Raw genomic sequence first — 24,062 nt, forward strand, 5'->3', positions numbered from 1 at the left:
AATGTCCAAAATATAAGGCTCTGTCTCAGACAGAACTGCAGATATTCTCTTAACAATGTAACAGTGTGATCCTTCATTTTCACCATCGTCATCCCCGAAGCCTGTCCCATTGTCTCCTTGCTCTTTGTATATATTGCTGCCCTCTGGTGGGTGTAGTGCGTCTGCAGTTGTTTTGCGAGGCTCAGAACAGCTGGCTTCCCCAGCCTGATGACACTCCATCCGGGGTCTCTTGGCAAAACACTTTGCTGTGTCCTCCTCAGTTTTCTTCACTGAAATGAAATGTGAACAGCATCACATTGTGTAGATAAAAATTTTGCCATCACCGTAAAAAAAAAATGATTATAAAGTACAGGGGAGAAGCAAAAAAGTAAATACCATTAAAGGGACAAACCTAAAAACTTTACTACTACCACCAATAATATAATTAAAGCAATGGTAATAAGCACAGTGTAGTGTGTATTATTGTAAAGGACCTCATTCTTATTCATTCTCAACAAAAAGTAAGATTTAGTTTATGTTTCATGGCAAACAAACCTTTATACATTAAGGATACAGAACACCAAGCTTGCTACAGGGAACTAGTGTAAGCCACATGACCAACCATACATCATACACACTGATAAAGAGCACTGAAAGATAACTACAACATAGAAAGAAAAAATAAGTCTTATTCTTTCAACTTGGTAAGAACAAAAGCTGTCCCAGCACCAACAGCATGCAAAGATCCATAGCAGCTTTGGTCAAATTCTATAATGCATATTATAATGTTGAGGAGAATGAGACGAAAAAGAAGACACCATGCTAATACTAATATAAATATAATATGTGGTACACTACGTGGTGGTATACAAATATACCACCACGTGTTTTGGTTATCTCACACTAGTCAGTCACTTGAACGCTAGCGTAAGTTATAACATTTAAAAGCAAATATGGGAATATGCTTAGGAATAGGCAAAGCAGTTTCAAAATTTAAACATCTCCAGAAAATCAACAAATATGAAACTTCCTTCATCTGCCTACTATCATTCAATGTTGGGATCTCCATTATTTGACAAGCAGGTGATCAAAATATAATTAGATTTTAGCAATAGCAGCATCTTTTTCTAATTGTTTTCACTGAGTCTGATGACTCATTTTTTTCGCTTGTCGTGCCTCATGTTTGGATTGGTTCTCTGAGTGCCTAAAGCAGAGAAATGTTATCTGAGCAAACAAATGTTACGGCAAGTAGGCGAGACTCAATCATGAGCATTGTTTACCCCACAAGAAAAGCTGGCATTTGCAGTCTCTGCCTTTCAAACTGTCTATGATGCGTCTTTTACAAGTTGATATAACATAAAAAACAACAACATGGTGGTTAGAAAACAACTGTCCAATCGCAGCAGAGTAAGTAAAATACATGATTAAGACAACACATCCCTAGAGCTACATGGTGATGACAGGCCAGATAGAGAAAGGTACTGTACCTATTGTGAACACACTATTCTACAAGAGCACAGCTGAGGTGATAAAAAAAACATATCTGGTTGTTAAACTACCTATGTAACCAATTCCACTGTTTTCCCCCCCCCACCTGTGCTCTATACTCAAAGTACAGACCTGTGAGTGATAAATGACTTGGTTTGACAGGATTGACTTTGACCACGCTTAGAATGAGGGGTTTAGCATCCTCCAGCTGCTCCTCACAAACATAGAGACCATCACTGAGGAAGTAGTTGTCTGTGCTCGACACCCTGCAAAGGGTGGAGATAAAGGGAAAGAGAGACAGACACAGAGGAGATGTAGAGTTCATAAGGATCACGCTACTATCCATGATATACCATAAACTGCTAAATGCAGGAACATTTTTCTTTTTTTTTTTTTTAGTTAATAATTTTAGACTTCTGATAATTTTGAGTGTATAACCTACCTAATGGTCGTGGTGGATGAATCTTTGCCCACAGCCATCCTGTGTTCTCCCTCTCTGATCTGCTGGGCCCAATACGGATGCAGCCACACCACACAGGATACATGGCCAGCATACACCATGGGCATTATCCAGTTTTCTATACTCAACTCACTGAAAGAAAAAAAAAAAGGAAAAAGTACAACTCCAAGTGATGATGCAGATCCAGAGAAACTTCTTCCAACAGCCTTCTGATCCACATGGCCTTTATATCCCAGACTGAGTATAAATTGTAATCAAATAATTTTTTAAGCTGCCACTCTGAAACTTCCTTTGGATTAACAATTTCCAAAGTTCTTGAGGCAAACAGATGAGCTGTGTGTTCAGGAGGAAACAGGAAAAATACCTGGCAATGTTTCCCCTATATGTATTAACCATGGCAGTGGGTAAGTGTTACCTAAGTTTTGCTGTAAAAAGTATGACATATTTTTGATATGGTTCAGGACCTTTTGACCCAAATGTAGATTGGATATTGCAAAAAGGTTTTTACAGCTACTGCGTCCTCAAAAGAACATGGTATTATTTGGGAAAATGATAAGACGTGATGTAGCCATTGTGTCCTGTGACCATTGACACCATCAGCACAGTCTCCAATAGGGCCACGTACAAATATGAACATTTGGGCACCTTTTTTCAGGTTGCAGAGATAAAATAATGAAAGAGCTGCAGTGAGATGAAAAGAAGATGACAAGTTTGTTTTATAAAAAAAAAAAAAAAAAAAAAAAAGAACATATGGTAATATGAAAAATATGTCTCATAAGTCATTCTACAGCATCTTTACTGAGTTAAGGTCTGCAGGGCATGAATTTCACTGTGGGATTGCAGGAATTGCGCATAATTTCAATGATTCTCACAAATTTAACAATTGTAATGTTGGAAATTTCATTACATATTCACAGTGAAGTTAAAAAATGGCAACACACATTCTCTTCTCTACAAGGTCACCACCCCTCTTGTGTGACAGCATTTCTCACGGTATATTAGAGCCATGTTCCAATGTTTAAAAAAACTAAACAAAAACATCAACATAAGAGGAAGTTGCTCATTAAAATTAAAAAAAAAACAAAAAAAAAAACCAGCAGACCCAGTGATGCCAAAATAACAACTGTAGTTATAAAATTTTCTCTAGACCTGGGGTCTTCAACTAAAACTCCTGGAGATCTAGTCACTCAGCCTTCTTCCCAGCCAGGGTCCGGACCATTTCCCAGCCATTAAAACTTTAACAAAAAGCATGAAAGTCTTTTTCTAAAATAACTACATATCTAAAATACTTATGGGTACAAGCCTGTGTTTTTCTTTGGGATGGCATTTGAAATTTATCAACAAATACATTAAAGACTATAATGTTTATTAAATTTTATTAGATTCATAGGGGGCCAAAATTAAAAGAGGACATTACTTGTTGTTTTTACAAAGGGCTAGCTTTATTTTTACTTCTGTAAAGCTTGACCGAAGCATGACATTTATCATAATACTAAAATGTTCTTTGTTAAAGGACTGGGATCTTTATAGTTTCATTTCTCAAGCAATTTACTGACTATTGGTCTGTGACCTTTACTTTGATGCCATGGTTGGATTGATTTGCTTTAGCTAACGTGGTTCCAAAAAGTTGCATTTTGTGCATTTTAAACATGAATGTGCATATTGCCTAAGCTTTCCACTTTGTTAAAATTTACCTTATCCCCAGCTTGTACAGAAGCATGCCACAGCTTCTTTAGCTGCTCTAACACTCTAAACTAGACTAAAGGAAAAGCCTGGTCTGACATGAGCTGGATTGTAACACAGTGAACAGGAGAAAACATACCTGAAAAGTTTGTCTCTCTCAAAGACTGTGTCCGCAGACATGTTGACAGGGATGAGCAGATCAGGATGGGAGTCCAAATGAATCATCTTTATGTTTTCCTGTGGGAGGTGTCTTGATGCAATGGCACGGTAGATGTGAGAAACCACCTAGGTGACATACAGCACAACAAGCTAAGTGCAATAAGATCTATATTAACCTGACGTAGACTGACATCACAATCTTTAGTGTTGTGCACTATCCTCAAACTTCACTTATCAATCTGTCTCTTAGGTCCATCTGCTTTGCACATTTCTTAGTGAAAGTTACATTATGCCAACAAATTGGCTAAGTCCGGTAACCAAATTTACATAATTAAAAATACATCTTTGGTAAGCGTTGTTTAAATTGTTAATTTTTTTTGCTATCTCACGAAAGTGTATTCAAGCCTGTGTGATATCCAGTTTCTTCCCAGTAGCTCACTGTTCAGGTGCAATCAGTTAATGGGAGTTTATAGTCTTTCAAGTTAAGCCCCGTTTTTCCCTATATACAGTAGTCTGGCCTTAATATGATTTATGATCAAGTATTGTATTGCTGTACTGCATTAATTGGAAAGACAAAAAAAAAAAAAAAAGAAATGGTATTATATTCAAACTGTTCAAATTTACCAGAGCAGAAATTGGCAGTTTAGTTCTCATGGGAAATTCAGGGCTCAGATTTAGGCTGATATTGAGTCCAGAAGCCAAGCTGGTCTGTTTCGTATCCTTATCCTTATCTGAAGTCTCACTCACCAGGGTCCTTTCCAATTTTTTTTTTATATATTTGCAATATTTGCATTCGCTGCTTGTATTTGCTAATTACTAGCAACTCTCTTTAAATTATGTAATATCTAATATATTCATTATTTACTGATTATTCAGTAAAATTCAACAGTATAATGAAGAATGCCAATTTCCAGAGCACAATGTACACAGACTAAAAACACAGGTGTAATTAATTACACCAGTAACAAGTGCATACAGTTCATGTTTTCACATACTGGCCCACTTGATAGTTGAAGCAGCCTTCTTGTGTTATGAAAGGTCGCGAAAAATAAATCTTTGGTTACTCTGTGACTGTGACTGTGTTATAGGGTCTGTAAAAAGCTATGAGCCACATAACATTACGGCCAACGTTATGGCGAACACAAAGTCCATTTGAGAGGACTTTCAAAGCGCAATGTAGTATAAAAGCTGCGGTACTGAAACAGAACTCAGGCTTACATCGTGGTGGTCCTCCACAATCCACACTGGCAGCTCCTTGTAGAACCTCTTCAGCGGTATCGTCGCACAACTCATTTCAACACTAACAACTCAAGTTTATGTCACTGACCCGTGACAGTAGCGTTTTCATTAAACTTGTCGCGAGCAAATTAATATCGCGTTCTGATGTCCCAAACTTTAACGCACACATTTATAAGTTTGACCTTAAACGTTATACGTTCACGTCCAGCTCCAGCGCCTTCACTCAACCAGCGGGTGTAATCGAAATTCATTCCGAACTAGCGGAAGCAACACCGGAAACGTTCGAATGGAAACAACAACGTTTAAAACAAACGTTCCCCGTCGTTATAAAGCGTATTTACGACAGTAACAGGTCGAAAGACTTAAAGAATGCCTTTCTACAGTTATGAAAATCCTGAACTTCTTCTTATGTATATCTGAATTGCTATTATATTACTTATATCCATATAGTATATGGAGCCAAAACGACGAAGTGAATTGAGCTTTAATCCGACTGAGTTAATAAAAAAAAAGATGATGTTGATAACATGAGTCTAGTCCAGATCTTCTCCACATGTGCAGAACTCTGAAATGTTCAGGTTTTGTTTTCTTTAATTTATGTACAGATCCAAAGAGAGAACCTCACATCAAAAATCTAATTTCTAGTTATTAAAATTAAAATTTATTTAATTTGTTCTCTATTTAGTAATTGCCATTTTAGTTAGTAGCTATTTAAAAAAAAAATCTAAATATGAAGGCTACACATTCAGATTTTTTATAAGCAATTTTTAAAATATCCATTTCGCATTTGTGCCAGAAACTGCAAACAAGCAGAAAATATATTGAAATATTACATCATTGTTTATTAGTTGATAATATTTGATTGACCCCATTTGAACAGATCAGGTAATTATCTGGAGAATTGCCCATGAGTAAGTGGGCATGTGGATGACGTCTATCTCCTGTGATTGCTGCAAAAGCAAACAAACACAAATACATCTTGCCGTTGAAAACTAATTTGTACAACAGGATAACAACAATGGCTAACTGGACAGATTTGTGAACTTAGACTTGGTCAGCTATGATCTTGCTTTGCATCATGTGCTGCCTCCTACCAGGGCATCACCCCTTGCTCAGAATAAACAGGGTCTATGTGGGAATGCATATCACACAGACCATGTCTTGATGTGCACTCCTGTATGAAAGAGTAACTCCATAGAATGTCTAGACTTGATTCTCCAGATATTCATATGTGAACGTGGCTTTGGAGTGCTTAAACCATATTTTAGTTCAAGATACAAATTTGTATGCATTTTTTTTAGAGAACAAGGACTCTCAACTAGAGCCCATCACCTCTAATGTTAGGGCTTTAAGAAGCAATGTCTTGTTGGCCACTATGAATGGTTGAAATGATTACAGCTGTAAGAACTCTCTGTGTTCACATTAACACATGAATGCTGTTTTAAGCAACATGTCCTCCAGCCTTAATATTCATATAGGTTGTTTATCTCGACTTTCATGTCATATAACATACAGAACCATTTGTTAAATGAGCACCCCCCTATAGGAATGCAGCCATCTGTTGAAATTGCAATGGTGCCAAAATAGTGGCTAGTTTCACATTATTTTTGCCATAAACTCTCAAAAATGCCGGATTCAAATTATGTAATCATTTTCATTTGGTCAGGGTATTTAGGTACAAAATAAAAGTGTTTAATTCATTGATTTGCTGTAAAGCATGTGTCATGTGACTTGTTATAACAAAACAAAAAAATGTTGTCTCAAACTAGACTCAAACTCCTGTCTCCTTTGGGAAAGTCATCTGCATCACTGACCCAACAATCCACCCCAAGGTGTTTCACTAAAGCCTACATGTCGCCCCATGGTAATACATGTATATAGGTAATTGTACAAATAAACTAGTCATATTTTATGAGGGGACAGTGTCATTGTAATACACAATTGAAAAATTGTAAACCTGCTCTTTAGTAATCTGGAGTCAATTATTGAAAAATTTGTTGAAGTGACCCTGACATATATGAAACTACCAGCCTATAGAGTTATAAAGGATACAGGTTAGGAAGGAAAGCATTAAATGCAGTCCTGCTAAAAAATATAATGCGTCAACCATAATGACACAAACATAAAATCTACAAGAAATGTCACAATCCTAAAAAATTAAACACAGAGATATTTGGTAGTGATGGCAACAGCTGTGTCCGGCAAATTGATCATTCCAAAGGGGAATTGCAAAAATATACACCACAAAAAGAAAAAAAAGTTTTACAATAGCTTATGCAGTCGCTAACTCAGCATACACTGTCTTCTTTATCATCACCAACTCCATCAGTCCGACCAGTGTTCCTGCATAGATGTGTTATGGGATTTATCCAGTATGTGTGAGAGGGAGACTCTGCCTCTGTATCCACCCTTTGATCTTGGTGGCCTCTGAGAGCAATGGGAGGCTTTGATCTCTCTTCCTTTTGCTTTGGACCGCAGCCCATAGGAGATGACAGCAGGGCGATGAGTGGAGGTATAGCAACACAGACAGAGGAAGGATGAGTGAAGCCAGGAATAAAGAAAGAGAAAAGAGCAAGATTAAAAGTATGGCAGCATACTCTCTATGGGGGGGTGGGGGTTGGAAAGAGAGACACACACACAAAGACAAACACACACACGCACAAAACACAGCAGGAAATTTGCTGCAGATGAAAGAATGAGAGTAATAGGAGCAAACAGAAAAGATGGAGACATAAGAAAAACGACCTCTGCTCAGGGAACAAATTATACTATGTTCCTAGGTGTTTTGGAATTAGCCGTGTTCAGCTGCATTTTTCTTTTAAAGGGTCAGGTTATTACCCCACCAGCAACAAAAACCTTTCCTTTGTCCCCTCTACTGGTCTCTGTCCTTACTGAAGTTTTATTTGTTTAGTTTTTGAGATATTTGTCTATGGGCTTTTTGTCTTCACCCCATTACAGTGAAGGTGAGTGTAATTTTGCTTGTGGTGCTCACGGCATTGAAAAACAGACAAAAAAATTCCAATAGCAACAACTCTTTTAAGTAACAAGATCCCATTTACTCTGAATCCACAAAAACACTCACAGGTTTTTTGTCAGTAGAAAGTTTTTCCAAAAAGGAGCAGGAGCTCAAAAACATTTCTGAGTTAAGTCAATAAAATATTGACCACTTCAACAAAATGGAAAAAATGCAATTTAATGTTAAATATCTGATGTGTGTGTATATATTTATGCTTCTCTGGTAATCGAACATGTGCATTAGTCTCACAGTCTGCACTCATTTCTGTGTCTGAATTGTTTTTTATTGACAGGAAATGATTCAATTGATGCATAACAGCACAGCAGCAATCAAACTGTGTCTTTGACAAGAACTTTATCTTGTTGCCATGTAACATTTATTAAACTAGCAGACAAACACCATCTTTTCTTCTGGTTTTGTACAATTTCAAAGCAAGCTCATTTTGTGAGATGCCATAGAAAATGAGTTTCATTTTTACTGACTTAATATTAGCAGTGACAATTTTACATCAACCCAACATCAAAGTTTTGTATTGCGATAAAAAGTCCCTGGTTCTCACTATGAATTGATAGAAACCTACAAAAACATTACCCCCCCCAAATTCGAAGGGAAGACAATTCGTCTCCCCTTCTACTTCTACAGCAGACAGGATTCGAACATAGTAATGTCATGGGCATTAGGTGTTATTTCATATATGAGTATAAATCAGTAGGTGGCGCAGTGCGCTGCTCCTCACAATGTCTGCTCACAGTAGCTTTGACTTCTGTTGTCCACATGGCACCATACCAGAGCTCAGTTCTGTCTGCTCCACCATCACAGCATTGGCACAGTCACACCTTTGTCTTGAACACTGTGATTCCCAGGCACTCTCTCATTGTCTGGCAAAATAGGAAACTTACAGGATATCTGTGGCAGCTACACTTGTATACAACAAGATGGATGTGTGTGAGAAAGGGAAAACATGCAGTTCTGCATTTAACAAAGAGTAACATCTTCATTAATAATTCACCTAAACAGTGTTGTGCACAGCAAAAAGGTAATCTGCAGTGCATCTATGTTCAGTTAATCAAGCACCATTAAACGTTCAACACATTTTTATTTCCAGCAAAAGTAAAACACTGTTTCCAGAATCACACTTTTTTCTGAAGTTCTAAATTGAAAGGAAAAGTTTGCAATTTTGCTTCATAAATGCAATAATATTTGCAGTACTGACATAACTGCAAGCACAAACCTTATGCAATCACCAAAGTACAATAAAAAAAGTTTAACTTCTAACGAAAAAAAACAATAACAGACAGCTGTTTAGTGTTTAATTAGTTTCACACAGATAAATTTACTGAATATAAAGGATAAAGTTATATTTGTTTAAAATCCACTCAAATAACAACTATATAAATAAGATAAAATGTAGAGTTTGTTAGAAATCTCATATTGACATGTCTAAAATGTCAGGACCAATAAAAATAAATCATTAGGTAGCCCATACTCCATATTTATTTGCTGTTGTCTGAAAAATGTTCATAAACATAAAAACAATTGATGGTGATACTGCGTGTGTGGAGGTGCATGTGTCGATGGTGTCCAAAAACTCTAGGGTCTAGGGTGCCAACAAGGTCAGGGCTGACCCTGGGTGGGGTACTTTGCATGTTCACTGTGAATGCACACATGGTTCTGAGCATCTTGGAGAGAGACTTTAGTTTCAACATTAACAGAAAAAAATCTGCCAATGAAAAGCAGACTGGAGCAGTAGCTTCAGTCTTATTGTAGTAATTGTTGTTGTGATTAATGTGGCGAACATCAGTCTATCAATGTGATTCCAGGTGCTTGATGAACGAGCAGCGACCACAGATCCATCCCTTTAGAAAGCAACATAAAATATTTTTTGATGGTGTCCGGAATCATGGCACAGAGAGGCTAATACAACCTTTAATATTAGCACCAGCACCAGCTACCAGAAATTCACTCAGCTAATCCTGCTATTACCTACAAATCTACTAGCTATAAAGAGCAAATGCTTACTGTAGAACCTTTATGCAGCAATTTGCTGTTTCCTAAAGGTTTGCTGGTTGGTGAATTCTGTGGTAAATATATATATGTTTTTACTGTAAATCACAATACACATATTTTGAGCATAATTATTATTTTAGCAGTAGAAAAAAATATCTTTAAAAAGACTGGGTCACTGCTGCGTGGTGATGCAGAAGCAGGCAATAATTCTAGCTTTTTGTAAACCACGTAACTGAAAAAAATCATTGCAACTACTGGAACTAATTTTGTATTTCAAAACAAAATTTCAGCTGACAATTTTTTTGTAATTGGGTGCATGCCTACTTCATTCATTTTGTAAAAGAACAGTAAAATCCCTGTGAGACTCTCATTCTCAGGGCAGGGATAGACCAACCTTGCAAACTGGATGAAGAAAATACTGTACCATTTGGGTACAAATCTGAGCCATCACTTTATGTATTATTGGATGTTCAGAAAAACATTGTTATTTACAAAATAATAAAATACAAAATAAAATGTATGTACAGTTATTAGTTTCAGTAGTATTAAAATTAATGTTACAGTATTTGCTGTGATATAAAATGCAGCACCCAGTTACTTTGATGATAATTACAGTACTCTAAATATCACCATAATAAGAGCTACAGAATTTTATACGTAGTGAAATTCGATTTCCTGTCTAATTTCTGCACAGTATCTTGGTTACAGTGTATGTAAAACATTTCTATTTTTTAGACTCCATAACTCAGAATTGTTTCTTTTCTATGCAGGAATTAGCTCCTTTTAACAACCAATGTCTAAGTTGTATCCCACCATCAGACTCATAACTCTGGACTCCAGAGTGTTTTGCTTTCCTTTCAAATTTAACAAAAACTCAGAGAACAAGATAAATAGTTAACTTATTCCAATACTTTGAATACTTTAATTTCTACACAAGTTCCTTGCAGAATCCTGGAAACACCAATCATCTCGTGACAAAAATAAGACTGTTTATTTGGAGATTGATTGACTCTTACAGTATGTACTACTCAACAGGTTATTTCACAGATGAGATTTAACAAAACCTTTCAGTATGTCCCCATACTAAAGTCTATAACAGCTGCTTCATCGTAGAGATGTAGTTGATAAAGTTGTTGATAATCATGCACCTCGTTCTGCGAGCGTTAACCAGTATGTGTCTTTTTCAGGATGGTGACCACTACAAAAACAATGGTTCTCTTTAAGGTAGTGATTTACGTCTTTCTCTTTGTTTGTTCATAGATGACTCTGTGAAGTTTTCCATTGGGAACCTCACAGAGGAAACACAAACTTTTTTCAGTTTATTGGGTTTTAGGTAATTTGCCTCCTGGTAGCAGTTCAGCCCTGTCCTCTAAATAGCATTATTGTGCAAAAGTGACTATGTGAAAGCATTTATTAATAAGAGAATATATGATTGATTTAGTGACACTGGAGGAGCAAGGGCTCTTTGTTCCACACTTGGGGTCTTTTATGAAGGAGAATGCAACATCCCTTAAGTAAGTTAATTTAATATAACTCCATGAGATCACATTTAATTAATCAAGTGGAGTTACATTAATTAACAACATGTTGCATTTACTACGCTATTATTTTTATTATTTATTCAACCAGATTGTGTGGGACTGGTTGACATAACAAACTTCTGTAAGTACAACATTTCATTTCTTTGAGTGTATATACATTTTTTTAATAACATGCACAAAATTTAAAAAAATGTCTGTCTTTATTATAGTACATATACAGTATACAACAATCACCTCATTAACACTGGAGGACCAGCACGGTGTTATTACTTAATTACTTAAATTACTTAAATACTTACTTAATACTTAAAATCCAAGTCAAGTTCTTTTGAGAGAGTCTGTTATCTAGAAAACAATTACACACAAGCTGTTGCTTAGATTATATGGTCTGTTATTTTACAGAAACTATCCAAAAACCAAATGCGTATAAAATACAAAACAAGGAAATGCACTTAAGAATGTGTGGTGTGTGTTATTTTACTTGCCTTGTAGAAATGTTTTTGTTATGTGATGTAGTTGCAGTGTGTTATCTGATAATACAGAAGCAATAGTGGTGAATTGCTGTTAGGTGGCAGCTCTAAAGGCACAAAGAATCAATATAGATGTCAGACTATCAATGTCCAGCAGAGGCAGAAAGTAAGTGCATTTACTCAAGTAATGTAGTTAAGTACACCTTTGAGTGACTTAGTGCCCATTAAGGCATCAGTAATTATAATCCAATAATATACAGTGAATCATTCTGTGTTATATGGACTTCTGTTGTTTCATGCAAGTCATTCCTTCAGCTTTCTTGACCAGGTATAGAAAAACATTGAAGGAATGTGCACTGGTGTCACTGGTGACTCTCAGGACACAGTGCACGCTATGTACACATGGGCAGTACACTTGATACAGAAGATGCAAACTCCATAACCTGCAGGTGGATTCAAACCAGGGACCTTTTAACTGTGAGGCAGCAGTTCTACGAATGCATTAAGTAATTGTATTTAAGTAAACATTTTATTATGATTTTAAAAGGTTTCTGTAAAGGGTCAATGTGTGAGTAGAGGAAATGGTTTTCAATCTGTACAACACTTCAGTAGAAGGTTTATTTAAGAGGCACATGTGTTGAATAGTGTTTAAATGTTTTTTTAAACCAGTAACTCAGGCAAATGGATACTTAGAGCAATCCCTTTAGTAGAGTACTTGTACTTTGTATGAACACACTCCAGTAAAGGTGGCGATGTTGGCTCATCGAACATCTGATGTGAAGTGCACGTTCAAACACAGGATCCCAGAGAGCTGTTTCAATCATTTGTTCACATTGGTCAAACGTACAGGAATGGACGGGTAAAGGGATGAATGGCTGGATGATTTTTCTACACATACAGAAGCTAATCAAAAAATATCATTAGACAAAAGAATTCAACAAAAAACTAATTATCGAATGACTAAAGTAAATCAGGCCACAGTGACATTCACCTACATCATTAATACAATGCAAGCTCACCACTTTAGTCATCTTCTCGTTAACTATAGTTAACGAGAAGCCGATTCCTATATTTATGAACATAGGAATCGGTAGCAATGTAATGCAAAATTGTGTATTAGACATACAAAATCCACTATTCGGCAATTATATCCCAGTTTACATATAATATTGACCAAATGAAGAAAACAGAAAGGTTTAAAAGTGTATATTGCAACAGACACAGTGTTCTGGAGGGAAAAAGTATTTTCTAGGTTAGTACTTACAAACTTGAATGTGAACCTCTGATGTCCACTGACACAAGAAGGAGGACTCAGCTGCATAGTGAGCAGGCTGAAGTGGTCTGGCTTAAAACTGTTTACCTGACTGATTATCAGGTGTGCATTCAGCAGCAAGCAAAGCTCAGAGTGGATAGACTGTAGCAGCTAGGCAACAGGGACAACCTGGACAATTACACAACAATCTGCTAAGTATACGTGGGATAATAATGATTATTTATCATTAGAAGCTGTTTTTTACACGAGCCAATAATCTTTCAAGATGCCATTCAGCACTCTGACATCTTTGTCATTCTGAGCTACTGTGCAGTATATAAACTGACTTATGATGAATGAGAAGCAGCTGAGGATGCAGACGAGAAGGTCAGGTAATAGGTGGGGCTGGACAAGTGAGGCATAACAAGGTCTGGAGGGACAGGAGAAAGTCAGGAGAAGCACGTATTTTTGTGCTTCTCCTGACAATATGTATCTGAGGTGATGACAGCAAAAGAAGAGGAGGAAATGGAAGCAGGCAGGGAGGTGGATGTGTAACCATGACAACATTATAAGTGACATTAAGGACAATTCAGACCATCTCAGTCGTGTTCGATTTGTTCCATATTTCAATCCCTCTCTGACCAATGGCCTATTTAGATATTCCACTGCTTATGTCTGTTCCAACACACCCTTACCAAAGTCCTGATTTCTGATTTTTTTTTGGTTAGTTTACTTGTTAATCCATGGCCTTCCTCATCCTTCTACCTTTACTTTGCAATCTTCTTCTCAGTTGTAAGGTAAGAGCACTTTTTTTAATATTTTTCATAATAAATAGTTAAAAAACACTTTATTGCAACTGATTTGTGCATAATCATAAAATGGGGGATTCATAAATGTCACTAAATGGGGAGTTATCAGTCCTTATCATGACTAAAGTTATGGTTCAGTGGGTCACCTACTACTGGAAGGGTTAATTGGGATATGGAGTGTGGGGATTTGGCCACATCCACCAGCCCTAATAAATGTTACAGATGCATTTACTGACATAATGGGCTGTGATACACCAAGCCACTGTTTTGCTGTTACTAAACATTTGTTTAGTGTTTGCAGTCCCAAATCTCTGACTTTTCAACTGATTCAGCAGGTTTGAATCTGTGGTATGTATCTGTGGTGTTGGCTCAAGTCTTTGCGGTCTGCTTTCGTCAGCCCACATAAAAGGTGATGTGAGGCTATGCAGCAGCTGGGTTTAGTTATTTAATATCGGCTTGGTGTGTTACTGCCCTAAATTCAACAGTCTTTGTATGGAGGTCTTTGACAAGACACGGGCCTTTGAAGGAAGAGACACACATTTATTGTCTTATTCATTATCGTTGTTCATTGCTGTTACATCTGTGTTGTTTCTGTATTTTAACCTAAACTACTTCCTGCTTGTCTCGACTTTTTATTTTTGTGCCTAAACCTAAGAACCTCACACAATAATGCAAAAAAATGTCCAACTGAGCTGGCTAGCATATTTCCGGCCATATCTATGGTGCAGATATTGAATGGCCTAATAGGATCAGAAAAGTGATTTATTGATACATATACCATATAATCAAAATTGTTTAATTTAAGGTTACTTAAATTAAAAATAAATGTTAATAAAAGTTTTTATTTGTCAGAACTTATAGACAATTATTTTTCTGATTTGAGTCTGAAGTATTTTAACTTAAAGTGATTAGTTAAAAAATGAATGTCTGCAGCTGATTAAATTAATTTTAAAGAAACAAAACTAGCAGACTTCTCAAAATGCATTGTTAGAGAAGTAAAACCCATCAGAGTTCTTTTTTGTAGTTTGGAAACATTCATCATGGAAAATTCCTGTGTTTTAGTGTGTATTCAATTGTTCATTTTCACTATAATACTAAGAATGCTAACCATGATAAATGGTTGTGTTGTGTTGAAATCAGTACCTATCCTCGGGCAAGACATTTAGAATATTCTTTTACAGAGCTATCTCAGTCTTTATAGTAACTTTGGCACAAAATGGCTCCAAATGCTGCAGCTATAAGAAGTTTACATTACAATATACCATAGACCTTTATTTGTCCCACAGTGGGGAAATATTGCCAATTTGTGGCAATATTTCTGTACAGAATGAAAACAAAGAGTCAATATAGACAAATAAATCTACAACACAAATAAGTACAGTTTTACAATAATGGAGTATAAATAAGTATTCAATCACCGAACAAACAATTGCACTAGGGTTGATGTTATTGCACAGTGCTACAATCAGTAGTAGGAATGTGTATTATAGTGAGTGTTGGTTCACTGGGAGCAGCTCTAGTTATAAAGTCAGACAGCAGCAGGGAGAAAAGACCTACAATATCCCTCATTCAGACACTTAGGATGTAACAGCCTGTCACTGAAGGAGCTGCTCAGAGATGTCACTGTATCACACATGGGGTGGGATTCTTTCTCCAGCAAGGATGATGGCTTGGCTAACATCTTCCTTTCTCCCACCTCCTGTACTGTGTCCAGGGGCTTCCCCTACTGAGCTGGCCTTCCTGATCAACTTATCCAGTCTCTTTCTGTCTGCTGTAGAGATGCTGCTGCACCAGCACACCACGCCGTAAAAGATGGCTAAAGCCACCACAGAGTCAAAAAGGACCTTCAGCAGTGCCCCTTGCACTCCAAAGGACCTTAGTCTCACCAGCAGAAAGAGTCTGCTCTGTTTTTCCCTATAAAGTGCATCTGTGTCATCAGTCCAGACCAGATTTACTGAAGGACCATATGAAATTAAGGTCTGACCTCTTAAACTGAGAAAGTACGAGATATGAACATCTCCTGATGGCAAGGAGTGCACAGCATAGTTTGGAAATGGCTTTTCCAATATTATTAAATTAACTTTAAATAGCAAATAGCATTCTACTTAAAATGTATTAGATAACTAACTTACATAGAATTTAAAATTTATGTATGTGATATCTTTGAAGTCATAAGCAAATTAGAATAAATATGATTTTCTTGTCTGGTTAGTAAAAGTGAACCAATCAGCTTTTTTCCAGTAATGTCAGATTTACAGTGCAGAGTAACATCCTGTATGGTGGCAGCTACGTGTCCTTTGGTTTGAATATGTGAACCTTGTGTTTAACCTGAACACTACATTCAGTTCTATTCTACAGGGAAACCAACTAACTTATCCGCTCCTACCAGTTACAGAGTGGTTCTTTGATGCGTATAATTCTGTATACATATGTAAGTTAGCGTTTGTGTGTGTGTACATGTGTAGTGTGTGTGTGTGTGTGTGTGTGTGTGTGTGTGCTGCGTACATTTATGATGGATCACTTTAATGAAATTTGCTCCGTGCTTTTCATCCATTCACTAACACCCCACTGTTTCCCATCTCTCTCTGTTTTTTGCCCTTCCTACAGACTTCCCTTCATTCCGCTTTCATTTCACACTGCCTCCGAAATGAAAAAGTGTAAATTCTTTTTCCTTCTGATCAAAAGGATGAAAGCAGGGATATGCTTGGCTTTGCTGATTGCATTAGATTGGAAGTGAATAGAGTAACAAAGATTTGAAAATTCCTGAATCATTTTTCCCCTTTGCAAAATAACATCAGACATCTGAGTTCAAAGGGATTGATTTCAATGGGGTCCTTGGCTGATTCACTCTTTGTATGCCAGTGCAATGTTTGTGCTGTCACCTCTGATTAGAAAAACACACCATTGTCTTTCAGATGAAAACAGGATCTTCACACTCAGTTTGTTTAATTACATATTCATTCAATATTAACTTTTACATACACTATAATTATTACACCGGTGAAGTAAGTCCACGTAGAACATGTTGAATCAGATATCAGAGCTTAGACAAAGACAATTTGTATTATTTCCCAATTTCAGTAAAAATTGCATCTGTTATAATATTACCAAGCCATCAATTTCCATCGTGTTCACTGATGTAACACAGATTTGATGTGATCAACTTTTTTAGTGGTCCTAAATGGGTTAATCCATTAAGCCAGAGAATATGGCTATAATACATTTTTTGTGGTTACAATATTTAATATAGAGTTACAACTTCATTATATTTGGGCACAACGAAGAATTTGTTGGGATTACGGAAAAACATGTATTTGGGTGTAACAAGGTTACAACATTTTGTTTAAATTAGAAATGAACTGCGTTTGGGAAACGTGTTACGGTTGGTAAAGGTCAACAGATGCCTGCTATCTTGGTGTCCATCTGAGGAATTAATTTGCAAGGCAGACAGGAAAAAATCTGGACTATGTAAGCAATGTTTGTTACATGTTGACTGCTGAATGTCTTGAAAAGCTGCCACCTGCCCATCAGTGCACTGGAATTGGCTGGACCGTCTTGCCCCGGTCATGCCTTGACTGGAGTAACCCAGGATGAGGAATGAGGACAAGCTCAGTTATTTCCTAGTTTTCTGCAAATGACACAACTTGGTGTTATCTGGGATGATCATGCCATTGGTAATGAAATCCCCAGGTACCCTGTTTCTGTTGGTCAAAGGCACAAATGAAAGGGTTGTTCCACATACTCTTCCTGTGAAGAACTGTTCAGTAGATGACAATATGTTTAAGGTGGTGTGTCCACATTTCACGGTTCCATTAGACTATTCTATAGATGGTTGTCCTATTTTGAACCCTTGCAAACACAGGTACTTTGCCTCCTGCAAGTTTTGCATCAAGCCATCTATCATTCAGGTGCCCAAAGGGCCATGGTAATGTGCCATCTGTTTATTGGAACCAGGACTACTGGGATGCACCAGCCATCTCTCTCTCTCTCTCGCTCTCAGCCTCTCTGTCCATCGGCCATCCTGGGGCCAGTCATTCCCCCTGGCTGTCAGTACCGTGTTTCACATGCTTGTATCCCGATCCTGGTTCGCCAGGAGATGCAGCCTCTTCTCGTCCTCTCTCTGTCCCTTGTGTGCTTGTTTGTCCTTGTTTTTCTCTCCCTCCGTGTGTTTGTTCTTTTTCCAGATGTGTAAATGATGTGCTCGCATCTTGCCTCTTGAGAGTTTGAGTAGTCTGCCCTATATCCTTGCAGATCATTTTCACAATGTGTTACAATGTGTTAGTCTGATTGTTGATACTATAAATCTGCTATGTTGCTCTGCAGGCACATGTATTGTAAATGGTAAATGGTCTGCACTTATATAGCGCTTTTCTACCTATCGGTACTCAAAGCACTTTACGCAGCTTCTCATTCATCCATTCGCGCTCACAATCACACACTCACTCACACACCAACGAGGGAGCTGCTATGTAGCTGGCCAACACCCACCAGGAGCAACTAAGTTGGGGTTTAATGTCTTTCTCAGGGAGACTTAGACATGTGGAGATGGGAATCGAACCAACAACTGTGGGATTTGTGGACGACCGCTCTACTTCCTATGCCACAGTTGCCCTGTGAGTCAATCTGTCCTAGAACCTGTTCCTGTGCTGTTTTTTAAATTTTTTTTTTTTGTAAGAGCTGACTGGTTCTACCTCATTAGAGCCTGACCTTTTATAGTATAACTTGTGTGTGTCCTTTGTGTCCTTTCACGCCTGTGAATATTTTTCACTGAGGCCAGCAATGTGTGCTTGCCTGCATTTTACTGGCCAACAATCACCGGCCATGTTGCTGAATGGCACTGTGTTGCACAGATTCAGGTTTAACTTTTTCGGATTGCAAAGTTTTTTCCCCCAAATCTTGCATTGGCAGCCCTGCTGTGATGCCAGATTTGCCTTGCCTCCACACAGGGCTAAAGTTGGACTGAATGTGGCTCTCATCATCATCTTCCCCTGACCCCATTTTTAAAAATCTTGCACTTACAAACCAGAAAGTCTGGAGAGGGAAAGTTTGAAGTAGTGGCCAAACCTTTGAACTGTTAAACTAAAGTAGGACATTTTCTTTTTAGCATTCTTAAGGAGCAAAAGGCAATTTTATTAAAAAATGAGGATGGATACTACCAATAGGATATAGGAACAGAGTTCCGGAAGAGACGATAATGATGAATCCATCACAGCAATGATTACATCTACTTCTTTAACCCAAACCTTTTAAAACATTTTTATTGAAGACTCTAAATTTATGAAGGCATGGACTGAATTTTAAATTGGCACGAAATAAGAAGAAATGTAATAAATGAGTCACCCATAAAGAATGCTAACCAAGACGAGCATGGGAGACATGTACACTACTCCAAGCACAAGGTCTGAGTCTTTGTCTTCTTGTTTCTACTTGCATGCCTTCACAATCTCAATTGCATCTCAGTTTCTTCACTTTCCCTCTCTCTCACAGGCCTGACACATGTATTTTATAAGCACACATATGGACTTGGATCATGAAAGATCATGAGTGTTACTCTACATGTAGGTAATTCAAACATGGTGTCATTTTACAGGCTTCTGTTTATCGAGATGTTGTATTAAATTATTCTGTAATTCACTTTTGTAATATTTCTAAAATATTTCTATATACAAGATACATGGATGTGCTTTGGCATTGACAAAAATAGGAATACAGATAGTATTTTAACAATTATTATGTGTGTTCAGTCTCTTCCATCTCACCTGCTGAAGCTTGTACGTTCTTACGAGGAGTCAAAGGTGTATTTAACTCTGGGAAGAAGGAAACAGAAGTGCAAAAATGCAAACTGATTCCAGAACTTGGATTGTGTATAGACCTAATCATGTCTTTAAACTTTGTCATAATAATGTCAGACTAATGTAAGACCTATAAGTGAGCATATTTCCTACTTTCCACTGCACCTTAAAAGTGTGGCAGCATATGTCTATTTTTATTTCTACTGCCAATTGTGATGCAGAATTATTTCCCACTCAACTTAGAAGGTAAAGGGATCAGGTGGATGAAAGTTCTCCTGGTAAAAGCCCTAAATACTCCAAGTAACCTTACTCTTAATGTCTAATATGATGTAATATTAGTATGATGTCATTTTGTGTTTGGTTTATGTGATTTTTGTTACAGGCTCTGAATGCTTCCCACTCAGTACTGTACTCAGTCCATCCAGTGTAGACACAGTAAAGCCATCTGTTTTGCTGCCCATTACCACAGATGAAACCTCTGAGTCAGATTAGAGTTGATCCTGGGTTGATCTGGATGAGCGACCTTGTATCACTATACAATGTGATGGCATCATGAAGCATTTCTATCCAATTTTATGCTTTAGCAACATGAAGGTCATTTTGTCCTGTTCTTACTACAACAGATGACCTTGCTTGTTGGGTAGATAAAGCTTGGATGGATATGGATGAATACTTTCTGAAGTTTAACCCAACCTTGATTAACAACAGAAAAAAAACCCTTTTGTTGAGCTCTCATTTCTCTCATCTCATTCCATATAAACCCAGTGTACTCTTCTGTACTTTATTGTGTTTTCCAATGCTTCTCAGCTTCAAACTATTAATTGGTGCACATGTATGTATACAGAGAAACAGTGTACCCCAGGGTCCAATGTGATTTGATTTGAAGTGCATACCGTTCTGCCTCCCAATTTTGAAAATTCTACCACAAGTAGACCTGCACTCTGAGAATAAAGTGGTCTGTTGGGATAATAAGGTACTATAAGTTCTTTAAGATACAATAAAAATTGACCATTAAGGGCTTTGTGTGAAAGAAAGATGATTTTAAATTCTATTCAGGAATTTATAAGGAGCCAATGGAGAGAAGCTAATGAAGGAAAAATACAAGCTCTCTGGCTTACAGTGGCTATAGGATGGGAAAAAATATGGTATCAAAAAAGCTGAGGGACAATGTCAGACAAATAAAAGTTCTTTATCTAAAAAAGGTGCAGCACTGTCTTTGTGTTAAACAGAGAAGATAGAGAAGGTACACAGAGGTCTCCGTAGTAACTGTAGGTCACAATACCTCTTGCAGACCTGCACATCAAGCAAGCTGATTGGTTAATCGTGTAAATGTAGGAAGGTGTATTTGAACTCTACAAATAAAGAAAATGTTTTCATTGTTAAAATCCTTGAATGTCATTTTGCATAAAGCTGACAAGTATGTTCTGTCATGAAGCTGCCAAGGTAACAAAACCACATGGTTACGACTTTTGAAAAATGCTGTACACACAATTAACAGCTCATAAGTGTGCAGAAAAGCACACAAAACCATTACTCTTAAATCAAGCTGTTGTGTCAGAAGTTATGGGAGCAGCGTAAATAATGGATTTTTTATTTATTAGCCACCTTTTACCGTCCAGCAGAAGCTTTTTGTTTGCTAAGGTGAAAAATGTGCTCAGTCTTTTCATGTAGCCAGTGGGAAAACTGTTGATCATGATTATGAGCGTTGATATATAACCTATAGTCAGTGATTTTCAGTGATTAAATCAAGCTTTTCTAACCAAGCTGGTTGTGAGTGTCCTTTGTGGACTGTACATATTACATCTGTGAAAAATCATCACTACTAGGACATCATCTGTGCTTGCATGCTTTTGACGGACAATATCACTGGCCATCTCTGGTCTTTGTTGAATACATTTGTGTTCACCTTAAAACTGTTACCATGCCAATAATAAGTGTCATTTGTTTTAGCAAAGCTTGATCTGTGTGACAGTTATTTTTTTCATATTGTAATAGCACATTCTCAACTCTGGTTTTACTTGGGCTATAACGGTATGGTAAAACTGTTTCAGATTACAGTTTGTTTTACATCCCACTGCCCCTGTTTGTTGTTTTTCAGCTGATTAACATGTTGAATTGACAGCAGTCCTATTGGTGAGAGAGACCACCCTGATGGGCTTTCAGCTTAGCAGATCAGTGCAAAAGATAAAACCATGTGCTGATAGTGCCTGTAGTGCCATTTGCCATTCTTTAATTACAAGTAGCTATAAACTGTTTATGGCTAGTGAAAGTGAACAATAGTGGTGCTAGTTGGCCACTGAGTGTAGTGTTGGTGGCGTGTTCAAGTAACATCTAAGCAAGAGCAGATTAGGATTCGCTTGATATCAGCAGAAACCAAAGCAATTAGTTTAGTAGTCGACATGAATACACTGAAAAAAAAAAAAAAAAAACAGGAAAGCTGATCACCACAGTCTTGGTTTAAATTTCAACCTCTGATTATTCACTACATGTTTTTAACAAATTATTTGATGCATGTTACTAGGACAGAAAAAATTAATGACTTGTAACGGAAAATAACTATTCAGTCATTGCACAGCATGTAAACAAGTGCCAGTAGTGTGAACGTAGCCCAAGAGACAGTTAACTTCCATCACTCTCTAACCACTGCCACCAGGGTTAAAACAAAATATAGGGTTTACTATGATGCTACATTATATACATTTTTGACATTGTATAGATCTTTGATTCATCCAAGAGGACTATGGGTCTTGCTAAATAAAAAAAAAGAAAAATGTTTGTTTCACATTTGGCACCTTGGCAGATTGGACTGAGGAGCCCGAGGATGCAGAAACAGCTTTAGGCTGCACAGCCCACACAAGGTTGGCACAACAGTTTCTGAAAAGTGTGAGTGGGTGGATTGCTGCGCATATTCAGAGTGTGCACGCGTTACTGTCTTTGCTTAGTGTGTGATTTCTTAAAGTATTTGTTTGTGCATTGACATATGTGCTCTGTTATGCCAATAAGAATGTCAAGACTTTGCATTAGGCACTGACTGGCATGAAGCTGCATGTGTGTGTGTGGGCAAAATTCTTATCTAGAGTGGAAGCATGAAAGGAGAGGACATGGGTGCATGGTCTCTTTAAGTGTTGCTGGAATTGTGTGTGTCCGAATGTGTATCTGTCAGTTTTCGTTCATGTGTTTTACAGTTGACCATGCCCCACAAATGTCGAGTGGAGCATGAAAGATAATACCACAAATCAATAAAAGCTTGGCTTGGAGGGTGACAGACTGCCTCAAGGAGACCTGTGTTTTTTTGGCCGCATCTCAACTTCTGAACCTTTTCAGGCCTGGCTGATCAGAGCCAATTTTCTATGTGGCTACACTAGAGTAGCTGTGAACACAGCACATTGGATGTGTGAACATGTTTAGCCAGTGGATCAGGGAGCAGCAGTCCTTGCCAGACAACAGGCTGTCACAGATCTTAGGGGACAGAGGACTGGAGGAAAACCTATTCAATGCCTGCAAACACAAAACAAACACTTGGAACAAAATCACGTCTTATTTGCTTTTCACTGGTAATGATTTCAGTGCTGAGTGACTATTCTCTGGGAAGCAGGCCTCGTCAACCATGGCCACAGCACATTCTCAACTGTCCATGGTCCTTTATTCCTCCTTGTCCTTATATGACTCCTAACAAGGTACAATGTCCCCTCAGTTCCTCATTTCATATAGTTACAGTGAGTTCATCAGAAGCTTTTCATTGTCAGCTGCTGCTTGAATCCACACTGATGAGCATAGCAAGACGAGATTAAAAACAGCAGAGTGCTAGGCCATAACAGCAAAGGAGTTTGATGAAAAACAGTTAGTAGAGTTGATGATACTGACACAGTAATTATCTGTGGTACATCACTATAAGCAATCCCTTTCAAATATATAGAGACTCACGGGGGCTGAATACAAATGCACGCCACACTTAATAAATGGCATTGCACGCCATTTATTTGTAAAAAAAATATTAAGCCGTTTATAATGTTCCTACTATGTCAGAATTATGTACCATTTTGTGTTGCTCCATTACATCAAATCCCAATAAAATACATTTACATTTGTGGTTGTAATGTGACAAATTGTGGAAAAGTTCGAGGGGTATATATAAATTTGGATTGTATCAATTATAAGGTAACTAAT

At 37.5% G+C, this 24,062-nt stretch overlaps 1 protein-coding gene across 1 annotated transcript in view; it reads right to left on the reverse strand.

Moving 5' to 3' along the window:
* Positions 1-5,269, reverse strand: part of c14h5orf22 (chromosome 14 C5orf22 homolog) — a 14,532-nt gene extending 9,263 nt beyond the window's left edge. Inside the window, exons 1-5 of the mRNA XM_067474440.1 lie at positions 4,988-5,269; positions 3,750-3,895; positions 1,910-2,059; positions 1,600-1,733; positions 1-269 (exon numbers count right to left, since the gene is read on the reverse strand). The exon at positions 1-269 is cut by the window's left edge and continues 51 nt beyond it. Of these exons, the coding sequence (XP_067330541.1) occupies positions 1-269; positions 1,600-1,733; positions 1,910-2,059; positions 3,750-3,895; positions 4,988-5,062 (774 nt within the window). The 5' untranslated portion in view covers positions 5,063-5,269. The remainder of the gene's footprint in view (positions 270-1,599; positions 1,734-1,909; positions 2,060-3,749; positions 3,896-4,987) is intronic.
* Positions 5,270-24,062: the final 18,793 nt, after the last annotated feature.

This window comes from Channa argus, chromosome 14 (assembly GCF_033026475.1).
Source record: "Channa argus isolate prfri chromosome 14, Channa argus male v1.0, whole genome shotgun sequence".
Classification (NCBI taxonomy): Eukaryota; Metazoa; Chordata; class Actinopteri; order Anabantiformes; family Channidae; genus Channa; species Channa argus.